A 19,292-nucleotide genomic window follows, 5' to 3' on the forward strand; every position below is an offset into this window, starting at 1 on the left:
CGCATTTTGTCTTCAGCCAAGCAATAATCATCCTGCCAGCGCCCTCCTCCAGGTAGGATACTGCTCGCTAATCTCCCATTGGTGTGAAGCACAGAGACCACGAAGAAGATAAACAGGTTGCTTACCAGTAACTGGTGTTCGAGTGATCATCTGTGCATTCACACCACCCGCCCTCCTTCCCCGCTGCTGTCAGCTTCTACAATTTTGAATAGAGGTTGTTGTGCGGCGGTGCTCTGAAGGAACTGGTGGGATGTCCGCGCCCGCCCCTCTGAGCATGCGCACTGGGCTCTTGCGCTTGCCTGAGGTAAACGGGTGCGAAAATCCTCTGAAGAGAGCTTGCTACAGCACCGGTTGGTTTAGCGCGTGCGCACTAAACCCTTTGGTGTGAATGCACAGATGACCACTCGAAGATCACCAGTTACTAGTAAGCAACCTGGGTTTTTTTGACATTTCCAACAATCATTTGGTAGGTCAAGATAAAATCTTACTAATTTATCTGGAGTCATATACCATCTATAAAACATTTGTAAATATTTCCTTTATATGAAGTTGCTTTGGTAATTTTCCATATCTGTAACCATTGATCTAAATCACTATTATGACCTAGGTTTTATGCCCATTTAACCATAGAATCTTTAACTATTTCATCCTGCGTTTTACTTTCCAGCATTATTACATACAGTTTTTGATCAATTTTTCTTGTGAGAGATCCAGTACATTTCAGAGGAACGTTACACTGTAATTCTATTTTGTTTATGTGCTCTTTGGGACTTTTAGAAGTGTTGAAATCTGTTAATGTAAACTACAAGGTGTGCAGTGCTTTTCGTGTCTGCCCAAAAGTTAGTCCCACTTGTTTCAATTAGACTTATTGCAAGATTGTAAGTGTATGCAAGATTGCAGACATAGCTGAGTACAACAACTCTGGTCTTGACATATGTCTAGTTTGCATTGATAATAAGGGGACTTTCATTCCCAACATTGTGTTCCACCTGTATTTGTACCAAGGGGAGAGCAGGTAATCTTGTATGTAATGTTCATGTTTGTTGGAAGTACAGAACCTTAATTATCACAGTATTCGTCTGTTTTAATTGTTTCTCTACAGTTAAACCTTATTCTTAAAAAAATTTTTATTGAAAGACTTAAACAAATACAAATAACAACGTAAACAGTATAAACAATAATTGGGCCAAGAAGTTAAACCTTATTCTGACATTAACAAATGGAAATACCATATGAAACAATTTACTACCTCCATAGTTATATATACATAGTCAAATAACAAAAATCTTCCTGATTTTATGTTCCCAAATAACTGTTGAGGACAAGTCCTGCAATTACCCAGGTGATGTCAGAATTTTTGTTGCTGCTAACATATAGGGTACGGTCAGACAGCGTGCTGAGAGCGGGTTAAACTGCTCCAGTTCTGACCGGATTATATTTGATCTGGATAATTGCAATCACACTTACCTCCCTTATCCCGCCTCACCGCGCAGTCATGTCGCTCCCCGGCATCTACACTACAGGATTTTTTTAAAATCTCAGTTTGCGCATGCACATAGGCACTCAGCCATAGAATGCACATGCGCAGAACCACCAGGGCAAATCAATCCAACCCCTCCAACAAAAGACTTCCCTTTAAACTTTTGACCCAAAAATGGCCTCCGTGAGATCCCAAACTCATCTAAACGCTAAAAGAAGAGACTGTTTAAATTTCGGTTTTATAAACAGGTGGGCGGAACTCCGCCTATGCGTACACCGCCGACGCATTAAAAAATGGTGGGCGAAAAGTGTGCAGCTTTTGAGTGGGGAGGGGGTTTAAACTAGAAGTGGCTCGACATTGGAGGAGCGATCACATGGGGAAATGTGGCTTTAAATGGGAGAGCTGAGAAAACACCACTTTGGGACCTGGTAACAAAATATTCTGGTTTTGAGCTGGAAACCAACGGCTGGGGACGGGAGGAAGATGTTGACCGTGTGATTGCACGTATAAAATCCGTTACTGAAGCGTGGCGACACCAGATCAAACGGCACGTCTGAACACACCCATAGATTGTCAATTGTCTGTGCACTACTCTCTCTTCCTCTCATATGATCCTGGTATAGGATTAAGACAATCTGTAGACTCTGATCTTATTCTGCATACCTGTTTCTAATATACCTATATTACTTCACACTGCCACACTTCTGATAGTATGTTCTGACCTATCACAGTGCCAGCAAAGGTCACTGAGATTTCAGAAATATCTTTTTATGAGAAACTAGAAATCATATTTCAAATTGAGGTCCAAAATCTGAGTTTGTAGATCTCATTTCAGTTTGAGTTTGACTCACATTTGTGTGTTCTAGTCCCAGGAATATAGAGGGAGATTTTGGGTATTACTTGAATGGAGGGAGGGTCATATATTACCTTGTCAAAAGTAGCCAGATTTCTAAAAGGGTAGTGTGGTAACTTATTGTATCCAATTTTCTGTCCGTAAATACTAGAAAACCGAGAATGTAGGAGGAAAGATCTTAATACATAACATTGTAAAAGATAAAACAAAGTTTGAGTCCAGTGGCACCATTAAGACCAACACAGGCTCTGATCACACGGGCCGGAAAATGCGGGGGGGGGAGCGCGCTGGCTGTTTGCCCTGGGGCAAAATAACACGCGGTTGCGCGATCAGACATCCCGTGGAGGTACCGTGGTTAGGGGGGAGGTGCCGATCATAGGACAATCCTGCGGCGCAGCAAAGAAGCGGGGTGGCGGGGCAAACGGAGTTGTATTTTTTTAAAAAACCTGAAGTGTGCGCATGCTCCGTTGGGTGCTTGTGCGCATCTGTGGAGACTTGGGGGGAAAAAACCCTTTTTGCGAGGGGACATGGGTAGGCGCCGGTACTACCACCGGAAACGCGATCAGACGCCTGCCCTTGCCCCGCGGTTTCAGGAAACTAGTACCTCGGAGGTACTTTTTTTTAACCCGCATCCTCGGTGGGAAGCCTCGGGTTCGCCACGGGAGCTCTACGCTTCCCAGATGTGGCGCTGTGATCGTGCCCGGAAAATCCACCTATCTTCTGTCTCTCTAGTGTGGCTAATGCTCCGTGTGACCGCAGCCACAGTTTTATTCAAGGTATAAGTTTCCATGCGCATGCACATGTCTTCAGATATCTAATGAAGTAAGCTTTGACTCACAAAGGCTTATACCCTGGAAAACTTTGTTGGTCTCTTAAGATGGTACTGGACTCAAGTTTTGTTCTGTAAATGATAGAAGGTCAGATTCTAAGATAACTCAGCCAGGCATCAAATCTACCTTATCTTCAAATGTCTTTAAAAGTTATAAAGTAATGCACAGCAATGGAGATATGTCAGGTATTAATTCTTGCCTATACTTAAGCCAGACTGAAGTGACAGAAAAATAAGTTTCATTATGAACCAGAGTGCGCCATTTGTTCTTTTCAGCCACATTTACACAGTTCTTGGCTTATTTATGAGATCTCTTCACCCCGCTAATAAATAATTGTTTTTAGCCTACACCAATGCAACCGATATTTGCCAGTATTTGAAACTATTAAGCCCCTGTGGTTTTTAGAGATTTGTCAGATATTTACATTAGAGTCTGTTTATAACCTTTGAATGAATGTGTTGCATTTTGTTTGTTGTTGAATTTGAGATGACAAAGGGATTGGTAAGAAAAGAAATTAGACCTTTAGAAGAACTGCCATTTGAATGGCTGTACTCCTTCCCACACGTATCCCAGTATTTAACATTTCTTGCCAATTCCAAGTTGGCATCTTAAAGGTCAATAATAGTGAACAAAACTATAGCTTTGAATACTTCACACACAATAAATTAGTTTAGTGTTGTGATGGTATCACTGGCTGACCTGATTCCAAAGTGAATATCCTCCTAAAGCCTAACAGGGGCTGCGGTCACACGGAACAGAAGCCACACAAGTGAGACGGAAAACAGGCGGAGTTTCCGGGCGCGATCTCACCAGCACATCTGGGAAGCGTAGCACTCCCGTGGCTCAACTGAGGCTTCCAGCCGAAACTGCATGGCAAAAAACTAGTACCTCGGAGGTACTAGTTTCCAGAAACTGCGGGGCAAGGGCGGGCGTCTGATCGCGTTTCCGGTGGCATCCGGCGCCCGCCCATGTCCCCTTGCAAATAAGGTGTGTTTTTTTTGTCCAAGTCTCTGTGGATGTGCACACGCACCCAACGGAGCATGCGCATTTGTCGTGTACACACACACAAAAAACAGTTTGCCGCGGCGCGCGCTTCTTCGTTGCGCGCCGCTTGTCCTGTGATCAGCACCTCTCCCTTGCCATGGAACCTCCACAGAACCTCCACGGGAGGTCTGATCGCGTAACAGCGCAGTAGTTTGCCCCAGGGCAAACAGCCACGCTTCTCCCCCGCAGTTTCCTGCCCGTGTGACCGGGGCCAGGATTCTTTTTTGATCTGGATAACTATGTGTCTTTAGATCCAGTTGGGTAGCTGTGTTGCTCTGAAGCAGCAGAACAAAGTGAGTCCAGTGGCACCTTTAAGACTAACAAAGGTTTATTCAAGGTTTTGTGTGCACACACTTCTTCAGATACAATGAAATGGAAATTACCATTCCATACATATAGGTAGAGAGTAAGCAGTAAATTAGCATACAGCGTAATGAAGATGTTTAACAGATTCAAGACCAAACAGGAGTAACAGGCTTAGTTTATATGATTATCTTTTGTTTGGGTTAATTCTGGGGGAAACATAGTGAAGGAAATAAATACGTCAAAATTGAAGATTGATAGGCAGATGTGTCCTTACTTGTGGACCCCGCCATTACACTTCATCTGTCTCCTCTCAAGCATGGAGGTGAACTTACAACAGCTTCTTCTTTAAAGTGGGGTGATTGGCTTTGTAGAGTTATTTCCCTGTCCCCAGACCAGAGAAATAAATTCCAGTTTACCATTCCAAATTACATTACATTCTATATTCATTACATTACAGTCTACTATTCTAATTTATTATTCCAAACATAAAATAAAGAGGGTGTATGGCCCTTTTGGGGGATTGGTGAGAATTCAGATGGAAGGGCTGAATGTTAGAAGATGAGCATCTAATTTTGTTGGATTATAAATTTTGAGAACACTGGCTTTTTTGATCTGGAGAAGATTGGGCTATTTCCTTTTTTCTTTAAGTATTATTGGGAAGCTGATTCTGATCTGTTGGATTTTATTTGGTTGGAATATAAAAGAAGTTTGGATTTCTTTTGTTATTGCTGTTGGTGCCTTTGAACCTCTCAGAGAGGTCGGTTTGAAATGGCTTCAGATGAGGACCTTATTTCTTGTAATGATAGCTTCGGCACATCGGGTCTCAGGGGTCTCAGAACTCAGTGCACTTTTCGTCAAAGACACGCTTTGTGTTTTCCACCAAGACAAGGTGGTTCTCAGGACTGATCCCGCATTTCAGCTAAAGGTATCGTTTACCTTTCATCACGCTCAGGTGATTTACTTACCGGCATTCTGCCCTAGTCCTTGGCATCCTAAAGAGCTTTTATGGCACTCGTTGGATGTCAGACGTGCACTGAAAATCTATATTGTCAGGACTGAACCAACCAGAAAGACGGATTGTATGTTCATCAACATCTCTCTCCCAAGGGCGGGGTACAGGATGTCTAAGGTGTCTATCAGCTCTGTTCTTAGGTCTTGCATTATGGAGGCCTACAAAGCTTCCGGGATGGACATTCCAAAGGGGAATCACAGCGCATTCCCTGAGAAGTGCATCAACACAGCATTTGTTAACCGGGCATCAGTTGATGAGGTTTGCAAGGCAGCCGTCCATTTCTATATTCATTCGTCACTACAAGTTAAACACGATTGCTTCAGCCGATGCTGCATTTGGAAGAAGAGTTCTTCAGCACATTGTCACTTTGGCTGACAATGATGACCTACCCATCTGAGGGACACTGGTTTGGGAAGTCCCATGGAGATGTCCTCCACCTCAGAGGGAGAACGGCCATTGGCACTTACTGTGAAGGGTCCTTCTCCTCTGAGGTTAGGAGGACATCTCAGCCCTCCCGCTTTCATCATCATCTATCTGTACTTCCACTTCACTGTGCTGTTCTCTTCTCCTTAATTTCTTCTTATCATTGTTGTAGTTCCTGTTACGCTTGTTTGAAGTTGATGTGCTTAGTGCACGGGAGATGGTTTTAGTTAGTACTCACTGCTTGCATGGTCCCAGAACCATAGGCGTAATCTTCGTGGGGGCGGCGGGGCGTGAGCCCCCGCCGAAATTTTCAGGAAGGTACTCAGCCTCCCCCGGGAGCCACCCTTGCTCCTAGCAAAGCAATGCCTCTGGTCGAGCCCCAGCCCCCCCCGGGAAATTGGAAAGTCTACACCCTTGCCCAGAACTGAGGGGAAGGGCTATTCCCAAGGCACCAAGAGGAAGGAGAAAAAAGTATTTCCTGCCTTCCTAAAGGAACAATGGGAATAACCCATGGAGATGTCCTCCTAACCTCAGAGGAGAAGGACCCTTCACAGTAAGTGCCAATGGCCGATCTATTCAATGTATGGTAAAGATAGAAAAGAAGAATTTTCTAAGAATGGATTAAAGGAAATAATTCAAGATTTTTTATACGCAACTATATAAAAGAGTGGAAATTCCTGAGGAAATCCAGAAACAGTATCTATGTGAACAGGATTTACCCACACTATTGGAAAAAAGCAGAAAAATGTTGAATGATCCCATAACCATGATGGAAATTACAGAGGCTATTAAGAAACAAAATATAAACAAAGCACCTGGACAGATGAACTTCCAGCTGAATACTAGAAAATGTTTGAAGATGTTTTATTGCTCCCATATAAAACTGTAATTTCATCTGTAATAGAAGAAATGGAAGTACCAGAAACTTGGACTGAAGCAACTATATCATTGATTCATAAGGAAGAGACAGATACTAAAGATAAAAAACTGTAGACCTATTTCTTTGCTGAATTGTGATTACAAAATATTTGCCACTATTTTGGCTGCAAGGTTGAAAAAAATTCTAATAGACTTTATACATCAGGACCAGACAGGTTTCTTACCTAAGAGACAATTAAAGAATAACGTGAGAACAGTCTTAAATATCTTAGAATATTATGAAACTCATCCGGAGAAGCAGATGGCTTTGATATTTTTTGGATGCTGAAAAAGCATTTGACAATGTCAGCTGGCGATTTATTATTCAACAGATGAAGATAATGGATTTCGGGACTAATTTTGTAAGTGTGACTGAAACTATATATACAAAGCAGAAAGTGAAATTATTAGTAAACAATGAACTGACTGATAATATATGGATTGAAAAAGGGACAAGACAGGGTTGCCCAAAATCTCCATTGCTGTTTATACTAACTTTGGAAGTTCTGACAAGAGCTATTAGGAAAGATACCCTTATTAAAGGGACATCAATAAAAGGAAATAAATATAAATTACAGACCGTTGTTGATTATTTGGTATTTATCTTAGAGGATCCAATGGACTCTATAGAACAACTGATGGATCTGATTAATGAATATGGAAACATGGTGGGAATGAAAATAAACATAAACTGATTATGAAAAATATGACATTGAAACAAAGACTTGAAACAAAGAGCCAGTTTGGTGTAGTGGTTAAGTGTCCAGACTCTAATCTGGGAGAACCGGATTTGATTCCCCACTCCTCCACTTGCACCTGCTGATGTGACCTTGGGTCAGTCACAAGGTCTGGCACAGCTGTCTTTGAAAAAGAGCAGTTTGTGTCAGAGTTCTCTCAGCCCCACCCACCTCAGAGGGTGTCGGTTGTGGGGAGGGGAAGGGAAAGGAGTTTGTAAGCCGCTCTGAGACTCCTGAAGGGCAGGGTATAAATTTTATTTATTTATTTTATTTACATTCAATTTATAGACCGCTCAGCCCCTAAGGGCTCTGAGCGGTTTACATTTGTACAACTACTAATTACATTACCTTTACTAGGGCCACACACAATGAGGGGGAAGTGACAACCTATCAGGCACCCATGGCAGGGACTTAGTTGTTTTTTCTTTTTCTTTTTTTGCGGAATCTCTTCTTCTTCTTCTTGAAATAGTAGAGTTGACTGGATTTCAACTGGAGAAGAAAGTCAAATATTTGGGTATTAATATTATAGCGATATGTACTTTCCTGATGAAAGATAATTATAACAAAATATTGCAAGATATTAAAAAGGATTTAGAGAAATTGAAAAATTTGCAAGTTATCACTAATGAGCAGAATAGCCATTTTGAAAATGAATGTTTTACCACGTATGATGTTTTTATTTCAGATGTTACCGATATATGTTAAACAAAACTTCTTTGATGAATTGAATAAACTGACACAGTGTTTTATATGGCAAGGGAAAAAGCCAAGAATTAAGTTGAAAGCCTTACAAGATGTGAAAGATAATGCTGGATTTGGAGTACCAGACTGGAAGAATTATTATAGAGCAGCAAGTTTAGTCTGGCTGAGATAATGGATTCTACTTGAAGACCATAGGCTGCTGGCTCTAGAAGGACACAATTTAAAACTGGGATGGCACTTCTTTTTATGGTATGGGAAAGCTTTTGGTCATAAATATTTCAAAAATCATGTGATAAGACCATTATTGACAACGTGGGAAAAGATCCATCTGCTGATATACACTAAAATTCCAAGATGAGTGTCTCCAGTGGAAGCTTTTTCTCAACCAACTTTGATCTCAAAACAAGCAGTTATTAGATACGCAGAATTGTTAGATGATGAAAATAATTTAAAATCTCAGGAAGAATTAAAGAAAAGTGAAATAAACTTAGACTGGTGGAGTGCAAGTTGAATCTAGATACAGTAAGGATAAACAGAGAGATGAATTTATTTAGAACAATGTGCATTTGAAAAATTATGTACTTCAAGAGAAAAATTTATTTAAAAATGTATAGTATGTTGATGCAATTGAAAAAAGCAGGATGAAATAGTTAAAGAATGTATTGTTAGATGGATGCAAAATGTAGGTCATAATATCGATCTGTCACAGTGAAGTAAAATATGGAAAGTGAATGTTGACTAAATCTGTTTCATTCAAAAAAACCTTACATACAATGTTTTATAGATAGCATCTAACCCCAGATAGTCGGCTAAAATGTATAAAAATTTGAGTAATATATGTTGGAAGTGTAATAACCATATTGGGTCATACTACCATATGTGGTGGGTGTGTAAAAAGGTTCATAAATTTTGGATTGAAGTGCACACTTTCTTACAGTCAGTCTTGAATATCACAGTACCTTTTAAGCCAGAAATATTTTTGTTAAACTGTTTAGCAGATGAGTTAAGAATCATAGATATTTCATTTTACATGTTGTAACTGCTGCCAGAATTTTATTTGCAATGGCATGGAGGACACTGAAGATTCCAACGCTACATGAGTTGATACTGAAGATTATGGAATGCACTAAAACGGACAAGTTGACAAACATATTAAAAGGAAAAATGGAAAAAGAATTTGAGACCTTGGAGGGCATTTTATGACAGGTTAAAACTCAAATACTGAGACAATATGATTAAGTGAAGAATAATAGAATTATTGATGAAATAGTTGTGAAATTGTAATGAGAAGATTTGCATGCAAAATGCTAAATTGGAATTTTATATATTTCTGTCCATTTTTTCTCTCCTCTTTCCCCCTTTCTTTGTATAAAGTATTAAAATTCTTTAAAAAAAAAAAAGATGAGCATCTGAAGAAGCCTGAGACGGTGTAGTTGATGTTATTAGGTTCAGTGATTGTGTTGTCTGGGTGTATGTGGCAGCAAAATTGGCATCTGGGTGTTTAGGAAGCGCTGATCCAAGTCAGCCATAAAGATGTTAGCATACTGTGGGGCCATGTGGGTGCCCATGGCTGACTTGGAGCAGTGCTTCCTAAACTCCCACCACTCACGCCTCTCTTATACCTACAATACAGTGATGAAATTTTTATTGTCTGGTCTGGACACATGGTAAAGAAGCCCTGGACATATTCCACCAGGCATTCAACAAGTTTCACCCACCATCAACCTGACAATAAACCAATCTATGCAAGAAGTTCATTTCTGGATACTACTGTAAAAATACATAGTGGACACATAGACGCCACCTTACGCTGGAAACTTACTGGCCAAGAAACATGCCTCCAGCTACCATCCTAAACATACCAGATGATCCATTGTATACAGCCAGGCTCTACGCTACAGCTGCAGCTGCTCCAATCCTACAGAGATTCTCACCTGAGGGATCTACAACAAACCTTTTTGGAACTAAAGTATCCACTTGGTGAAGTCAAGAAACAGATTAACAAAGCCAGAATGGTACCCAGAGAAAACCTGTTGCAAGACAAGCCCAAAAGAGATAATAACAGGACACCAGTAGTGCTTACATACAGCTCTCAACTCAAAACAGTTCAATGCATCGTCAGTGACTTACAGCCTCTACTGAATAATGACAGTTCTCTTTCACAAGTACTAGGGGGCAAACCTTTTCTCAATCTCAAACAACTCTGCACCCACAGTAATACAACATCTGATTTGCATATGGACACTGGTACCAGAGCTTGCAGTAAACCCAGATGCCAACTTTGCTGCCACATGCACCCAGACAACACAATCACTGGACCTAATAACATTAACTATTTCAGACTTATTCACATGCTTATCTTCTAACATTGTATATACTGTTAATTCCAACAATGCCCTTCGGTTCTCTGCATAGAGCAAACAGGTCAAACTCTATGCCAAAGAATAAATGGACACAAATCTGACAGCAAGAATCACAAGACTGAGAGAACCTGTAGGAGAACACTTCAGCCTTCCAGGACATTCAGTGGGTGACCTCAAAGAACCTGTTTTATTGCAAAGGAACTTGAGGAACAGACTAGAAAGGGAAATTGCTGAGTTGCGAGTTATTACAACACTCAGAACAATGGAATCCCCAGGACTTAACAGGGATATTGGTTTCTTATCTCACTACATAGGCTAACCACATTCAACCCTTCCATCTGTATTCTCACCAATCCCCCAGAAGAGCCATATGTCCTTTATTTTTTATTTGGAATAATATATTAGAATAGTAAACTGTAATATAATGAGTATTAGAATGTAATGTAATTTGGAAAGGTAAATTGGAATGTATTTCTCTGGTCTGGGTACAGGGGAAATAACTCTACAAGGCCAATCACCCCACTTTAAAGATGAAGCTGCTGTAAGGTCACCTCCATGCTTGAGAGGAGACAGATGGAGCGTAATGGCAGGGTCTTAGTTAACTACTCTCAGCATTCCACAATTAAGGTCCAATTTTGACATATTTCTTTTCCTATGTCTCCTCCCCCCTGGAATTTAACTCAAACAAGTGGTAACCATGTAAACTAAGCTTGTTATTCCTGTTTGGTCTTGAATCTGTTAACCATCTTCATTATGCTCTATGCTAATTTACTGTTCACCCTCTATATGTATGGACCAATAATTTCCGTTTCGTTGTATGTGAAGACGTATGTATGCACACTAAAGTGTACACCTTGAATAAAACTTGGTCTTAAAGGTGCCATTGGACTCAAACTTTGTTCTCTGTGTCTTTAGGGTAGTAACACTTGTTTCAAATTGTAACTTGAATGCTGGAATCAGTACCATCATAGAGAACAGATAGTAAAGTCAAATAACTTGAGATTGCTTTCATTTTGAGGTGTTAACTTTTTCTGGTCACTCTCTTTATATTAGTATTTCAACCTCTCTTCGTTGCTAGGTTGCTGAGGAACTACCTGTTGAGATTTCTGTATGTTTGAAATCTAGCATATAATGCTGCGTTTGAACAGGTTTCTTAGCAGTGCTTGGATTTCAAAGCAAGTGAATGCTACTCTGGGGTGGTTAGTCTGTTTTCTAGGTATTACAGTGTTTAACACTTTTTTTAAGTCAGCCTACACCCTAAAGGAATTTAGCAGAGCAAAATGTGATGGTTAATTTTAGTAGGCTTCATGCGTGGTACCAATTCTGCATCCTTAAAGGCAGCACACTTTCACTTACGCTGTTGCTCTTAGAAAGTGGCTTGTAGGGGCAATTTTGTTTTCTTGGAACTAATGTCGTCATGAATATGCAGTAGTGCTTTTGTAGCATAATGGTTCAGCTTATCACTAGGAAGAGACATGTCCTCACAATCTGGTGTAGTGGCTTGCTGTGTGTTGGAAGGGGAAAAGTAGAAGAATGACTAGAGATGACTCGCAGTGTTCCCTCTAAGCTGAGTTAGTGTGAGCTAGCTCACAGTTTTTTACCTTCCAGCTCACACATTTTTGTCTTAGCTCAGGAAGGAGGGCTCCAGAGCAAACTAATTTATGCAGTAGCCAAATCACTCACTCACAACTTTAATGCCGGTAGCTCACAAAGTAGAATATTTGCTCACAAGACTCCACAGCTTAGAGGGAACATTGGAGATGAGTAACTTAACATGCATTAAATGGCTTTCTGATCTGGGTATTTGGTGTATGGCCTTTCTGTTCATCAGGTAACAAGCAAACTGGGAACCTTAAAAGTGGGAAAGCATTTCAATATTCAGCTAAAGAGCACAATCTCTGGAAGTTCTCTGCATGTGTGTGTTATAAAGCAAAAGGCATGAGCAAATACTACCAGTCTGTAACAGTATTTGTCTGTGTTTTAAACAGAGCTCAACAAAAACCCCGTGGAAGGCTTTTCAGCAGGCTTAATAGATGATAATGATCTCTATCGATGGGAAGTCCTTATTATTGGTCCTCCGGATACACTATAGTAAGTATTGGTAATCTCTGAACTATTGATTTTTCTAAGAATGTGGCTTAGTACTTCATTTTGTTTACTGAATATTGTTGTAACTTCTATGTATTGCTCAAGCTAACTGTCCTTGATTATAGCAGTTTCTGTATGCTGCTTTCTTCTGACCAAAGGTTAATGAGTACTGTGTGTTGTCTGGGATACATGTGTACCCTAGATACATGCCAATATAAATGTGGCGTATTTTCTATTTTGAGTAAAAATGCGCAATATAAGGTGGCAATTCTCCCACCACACCTCACTCCTGTGCCAAAGGTGCTGCTGGTTAGGTTCGGTACCTGGTATTATTCCCAGTCTGGGTGGAGACAGTCACACAATTGTAAGATTTTTGATAAAGTGGCCTCTACAGTTTTGGAAGAAATACAGGCATCCATGTTGAGTAAAATCAGCAACACAGTTCATTGAGAGAAATAATACGAACCCGGGCTGGTGAATTAGCCCACTGGAGCAATCTAAATCACTCTAATAGCACCCTATATTAGAAACCCACATCAGGAACCAAGCATTCAGACACTATACAAGCTACTCTACTTGCAGAGAGGTGAGTTAGTTATCCATGCAGGCTAATAGTCCAAATCAGATCAGTCTGACACAAAAGCTGTGAAAAGGCTCTTTTGTGGCTGAAGGCACACTGATTAAACATTGAGAGGCCTTGATTAATAATCTGGCCTGTCACTGGGTGAGTTGGTTCTCTCCTGGAGGCAGCTATACTGTACTTCAGTCAAGATGATGAGATAAGATCCAGTTCTGCTCATTCTGCTGGTTCTCCCATCTTTACTGACTCAGAAGGGGAGGGAGAGAAGCTGATTTCAAGGCAAGTAGAAAGGAGGAGTGGGGCAAAACAAATGGAGGTTTTGGAGGGAAATAACTTGTAGTCCAAGTGCAGTATTGTGTACACAAGTTAGAACACCTATATGTATTCCAGTCTCCACCTGGATGTCTGTTTCACTGCAAGCAACTAAGAATACTTGAGTGAAAGCAAAAACTGTAGCAAAATTTAGACACTCTTCCCTTCTAAGGGTTTTGGGGAGAGTGGCAAGCAAATGTTTCAAAACAGTGCAAGCTAAGATAGGAGACCAAATCGTATAAAAAGAGGATTGAGTAGGAATTCTGTCAAACCAGTTACTAGTTGGTTCTTTTCAATAACTGTAAACAAAATCTTGGTGTAATTGTAAAGAAGAAATGTTTTATTTGTGGTTTAATGTTAAATACACACACAAATATTTATGAATAGCTATAATTTTATTGCACATAAATGGTCATTGACTGAATTGCAATTGTTCACAAATCGCTCAAATGTTTATGTATTTTTGTTCTGCAATTATACAATCTGTTATGATTATTTTGTTTTTTCAATAAAATTTATTGTACAAAACAGTGCAAGCTTTATTTTCTTTGAACTGAAGACCTATATGTGCTCTTATTTGTTAGAACATGAGATCTGTGGAGCCAGTGTGTCGTAGTGGTTAGAACACTGGACTAGGATCTCAGAGACCCAAATTCAAATGCCCACTCTGCCATGGAAATTTGGTGGGTGACCTTGGGCCAGTCACAAACACACAGCCTAACCTACCTCATAGGGTTGTTTTGAGGATACATTGGAGGAAGGGGAAAATGTGGTAAGCCAAGTGAGGTTCCACTGGCTGGAAACCTGGGGTGTAAACAAAGTAAACAAAATAAATGGCATGTATTCTCATCTGTTAATTACTTAGAGCCAGGTGTGCCTGGCTAAAACACCAAGCTGCAAGTAAACAGTGAAAATACTGTATTTCAAGAGACCTGATGAGTTCCATAGCATAATAGTTTTCACTCTTTACTAGTTTTCACTGTAACTTACTTTCCTAGAAAGTTCCATCTATTGAGCACCATGGTGTCGTTCTTTGAGATGCTCAGGGTGCATGATGACTCTTCTTCACCCTAGGATAAATGTTGGCTGTACAGATAGCAAGGCCTGGGTACATTTTAGTTGTGTTGGTAGAATGGCATCTAGATGCTGTTGCCTAGCAAGCTGAAATAGTTCATAAACTGCAAGGGAAAGACAGTAAGTTCACTTTCTCAAGCAAGTATAAGACAAATGATATTGATATACAAAAGAAGGATTGGCACAGGTCAGTTGATCACAAATTTCCCCACTTTCAAATATTGCTTCTAGCTGCGAATGTCATTGTATAGTTAGCAGCTTCCCTTATGATATTATGGTATCATTTGTTAGCAAAGGCAAGAAGTGAAGGTGGCTTTAACCTTGTTAGAAGTTAAAATAATTTATGATGGTTCATTTAAAAGTTAACTTCATTTTCACAATAGCATGTTAACTAATTCGTTTGGTTTTTTTTGCAATTAATATTGGTATCATGTTTTTCAATTAAATTATCTTTGTTCCAATAAACAAAGCAAGTGAGCAGGTCAAATGGCCCAACAACCCTACATGAAAGTGCATGTTGTCCTACTTGACAAGTATGGATTCAGGCATTTGTCTTAGTGCTACGATCATTTAACACCTCTTACAAGATGTTGCGTTAGGCACGCAGCCAGTAAGCTGGTCATATCACTTAATGGAGATGATGGTGTAATGCAGGTGACTCTGCAGCTCCTGCTTGGCAGCAAATATTTGCCAGTGTGAGGAGCTGCTCTACAGAAACCTGACAATGCTTTCTTGTCTGGAAGTACTGCCAGCCTTTGCCTTTTTCTCTCCCCTGCTGTCTAGAGGACTTCCTCACAAGTCTCATGACAGGGAAGGTAGAAAATAAAATGCACGTTCATTGGTAAACCCCATGTAACTGTTCAAAATTATTTTGATGCAGGTGTGCTGGTAGTACAGATCATTGAGAAAATGCTAAGGGGGGCACCAACTAAGGCTATAATCTTTGTGTACTTTGTGTACTTTGAAGTAAATACTGTTTGAAATCAATGTGGCTGCCTTCAGGTTAAAACACAGTTGGCACTGAACTACATGGGATTGCCTCTTTCAAAAATTGCTTTGTTGGGAAACTAGATTAAGTGTATGTGGCAGACCTCTGTATTTGCTGTTGTGAAGTTCTAGATTTGAATTCCACTGAGGGAGTAATTAATGAGATAGGAAGTCCTAAGTAGTCATCCAGAGGCACGTTCTGGTTTGTAGACACTAATGGGTAAGTACCCACCCCTCTGGGGATTGGGGACTCAAAGCAGCTTGTATTCTTCTCTTCTCCTCAGTTTGATCCTCCAAACAACCCTGTGAAGTAGGTTAGGCTGAGTGTGTATGTCTGGCTGAGTGACCTTACTCAGCAGGCTTCATTTGGTGGATTGGAGAGTAAAACCTGGTGCAACCAGATGCTAGTCCAATACTGTAACCACATCACATGGACTGTCAGCAGCTTTTACACAAGTGCTAACTAGGTGTCAAATTCTGTCTGGTTTGCCATGATGTCTGGGGGATGGGAAATTTCTGTGTGTGTGTTGGAGTGTATTAACCGTGGGGTTGTAGAAGCTGTAACTCTCCAAGATACCTCCCTGAATGCCATGGACAACCTTGAAGTCAAAGCTGTGCTTTTCTCGCTTTCATACATAAGGGAACCATGTATTCCCAGGGGTTAGAATAATGAAATTTAGGCGGGAGATTGGCAATGTGTGATTGGTGCACTTTGGTTTGAACTGTCTATATCTGTGGAATTTCCCATGTGAACCTCAGTTCTGACACGGTACTGTTCCACCTGGACCATGCAGATACCTCAATAAACAAATCACTGCAAAAGAGTGTCGTTGAGAGTCTCTTGACCAGGGGTCTGACATAGTGTCAGAACTCCCTCTCTTCATCCGCTGCATTGAGAACACAATGACAAGCGAAGGTGAAGAAATCCCAACAGGGATGGGGACTGGCACAACGACCGAGATCCCGATTCCCAATCCAGATGACCAGAAGGGCGACAGCACAGCCGGTGTACATGCCAAGATGGGGGCCACGAGCTGCGGGAAAACTGCAAAGCTCAAGGAGGCTTTCCCTTGCCCAGGCAGGTGGGAAGGCCCGGCCTGGCTCTGCACCTCAGGGCAACAAGCCAAGAAGACTGACCCCGACCTGGAATGGAGAAGAACCTCATGCACGTTCGGTGATGACCCTGAGAGACTGTGAATGGTGGGGGCGCTGAACGAAGAGGTGAGTGTGGAACACTTTCAAGCGGAAATCGAAGGAGAAGTTGAGGAGCTCCGGAAGGGCATCCAGATGCTGATTCGAAACTCCCAGAGGTTGTCCAGGAGCTCATGGAGAAGGAGCCAAGCGATGGAGAGAAGGAGGCAGAAACAGAGCAAACGCCTCCTCCCCCCTCCAACTGGGGCGGCAGGCCCACCAAGGACTGGATTGCCCCAAGGAGGCCCTAGAGGCAATTTTCGATGGCACCTCGAAGAAGCTGGCATTCTTTGCTATCCAGGTGTGGAAGTTCCTTTGGGAATGGGGCCATACCTTCACTTCCGACGAACACTGGATAGAATTTGTGGGGGCTCAGCTGCAAGATTGCGCAGCAGACTGGTTTGTGGGCCTGTATAATGTGGGAGTCCCGGAGCTGTGCGATGTAGACACATTCATGCAGGCTCTATGATGGCAGTACGAAGACCCGCTAGAGATGGAGAGAACTTGGACTCGTATTCGAGGAATAAAGCAGGGGTCTTGTACAGTCTGTGAGTACTCAGACGAGCTCAAGACAGATGCCACCAAGTTACACGGTTGGCCCGAGGAGGTGCTTATTGAGTTTTACTGTAGAGGCCCTAATCAAACCATCTTGGAGAAGGCACTGCTGCAAGATAACCCCCTCACCCTGAATATCTGGATCCAGGTGGCCTGCGAAGCTGAAAACCGCCTCAACCTGGTGCGGATGTACTACATGAAGACCCTGGGCAAAGAGGCCGGGGGGTCAAAACCCAGCAGATGCGCTTAGGTCTCTGCCTGCATTGTGGGGCCCCAGGGCACTTTGCCGCTGTCTGTCCCCAAGAGAGGAGCCCCAACAGACTGAAGAAGGAAGAGACCAAAGGAAAATGACCAAAGATCCTAGGAAAGAAACCCAAGCCCTCCAAAGCTCTGCAGTCGGGACCCTTGGGATGACCTGGAAGGCATCTCATCCAGCAATGGAGAGGAGCATCGGCCAGCGGGGAAAGGCCAGGACCTGCTGGGAAGAGTGCCAACCAGCAGGTCCAACAACTGTCGGCGCAAGATTCAGTGAGACCCCCTTCCCCCCTTTTTATTTGACTGTTACCGTGATTAACCCAGCCATAGTCACAGGCTTGGAAACTAAGGTGCACAAATTAAAGGAGCCCATAGTGTTCTCCCAAATGGACGGGACTCCAGTGAGGGTGGAGGCATGTCGCTACTGCACCATCCCTTTACTAGTGGGGGTAGCCTCGCACTGGGAACTGTGCTCATTCATGGTTAACCCCACAGCTAAGTTTCCCATTTTGCTTGGGAGTCCCTGGCTTCAGGCTCACGATCCTTATGAACAGTAGAGTGCCAGAACTCTAACCTTCCTAGACCCCCAATGTCAGAGCCACCAATTGGATCCCGATTGGTGGGAAGAGCCCCATCCTGCAGCTAGCACAGGAAGGAGGAGGTGGTTACCTCCCCACCGCAAAACTGACTCTGCAGTGGAGATCCTGCCGGTGCACCAAATGCCCAAAGGGAAACTTTACTCCATGAGCCCTGCTGAGAAGGCGGAGTAGTGAAAGTTCATTGACAAAAATTTGGCCCGGGGGTTCATCCAGCTGGCAACCTTTCCATTTGCAGCCCCCATACACTTCTGCAAGAAAAAAGACAGAGGGGTTGAGACTGCATGGATTACAGGGGGCTGAATGCAGTGTCTATGTGTAATGCTTACCCCCTCCCCCTTATAAAAGACTTATTGGCCGAGGCTTCCCAGGGTCGGATTTTTACCAAATTTGACTTGAGAGATGCTTACTTTTGGGTATGCATAAGGAAAGGGGACGAGTGATGCCCTTCGGAATGGCATGGGCTCCCAGGGTGTTCATGAACTTGATTAATGAAGTCAAGCACCTTTATAAAGGGGTCCTGTTTTATCTAGATGATACCTTGATTTATTCCAAAGATAAAGAGTCACATGTGAGGCCGGTGCGTGACGTCCTGAAAGCCCTCTATGAGAACTGCTTGTTAAGCTTTCCAAATGCGAGTTCGATAGAGAGGAGGTGGACTTTTTGGGGTACAGAATATCCGGGAAGGGACTGGGAATGGATCCTCAGAAGGTTCGAGATGTGGTGGAATGGGAACCTTCTAAAACATGATGTCAATTACAGTCTTTTCTAGGGTTCACCAGTTTTTACCGCCCATTCAACCCCAACTTCTGGGCGTGGAACAGCGGTCACTACGGGTATGGAGTGGGAATTATTCGTGAATTTCCTGTATTGTGCAGGGGGTTGGACTAGATGACCCTGGAGGTCCCTTCCAACTCTATGACTCTGAGTCTATGATTCTAACTTTGCCCAGGTCACCCTCCCCCTTACTGATTTGTTGAAAACCA

At 42.1% G+C, this 19,292-nt stretch overlaps 1 protein-coding gene across 1 annotated transcript in view; it reads left to right on the top strand.

Moving 5' to 3' along the window:
* Positions 1-19,292, top strand: part of UBE2G1 (ubiquitin conjugating enzyme E2G 1) — a 31,032-nt gene that overhangs the window by 2,302 nt on the left and 9,438 nt on the right. Inside the window, exon 2 of the mRNA XM_015423190.1 lies at positions 12,657-12,759. Within this exon, the coding sequence (XP_015278676.1) occupies positions 12,657-12,759 (103 nt within the window). The remainder of the gene's footprint in view (positions 1-12,656; positions 12,760-19,292) is intronic.

The sequence above is a fragment of the Gekko japonicus genome, unplaced genomic scaffold (assembly GCF_001447785.1).
Source record: "Gekko japonicus isolate JY-2015 unplaced genomic scaffold, Gekko_japonicus_V1.1 scaffold791, whole genome shotgun sequence".
In the NCBI taxonomy this organism is placed as follows: Eukaryota; Metazoa; Chordata; class Lepidosauria; order Squamata; family Gekkonidae; genus Gekko; species Gekko japonicus.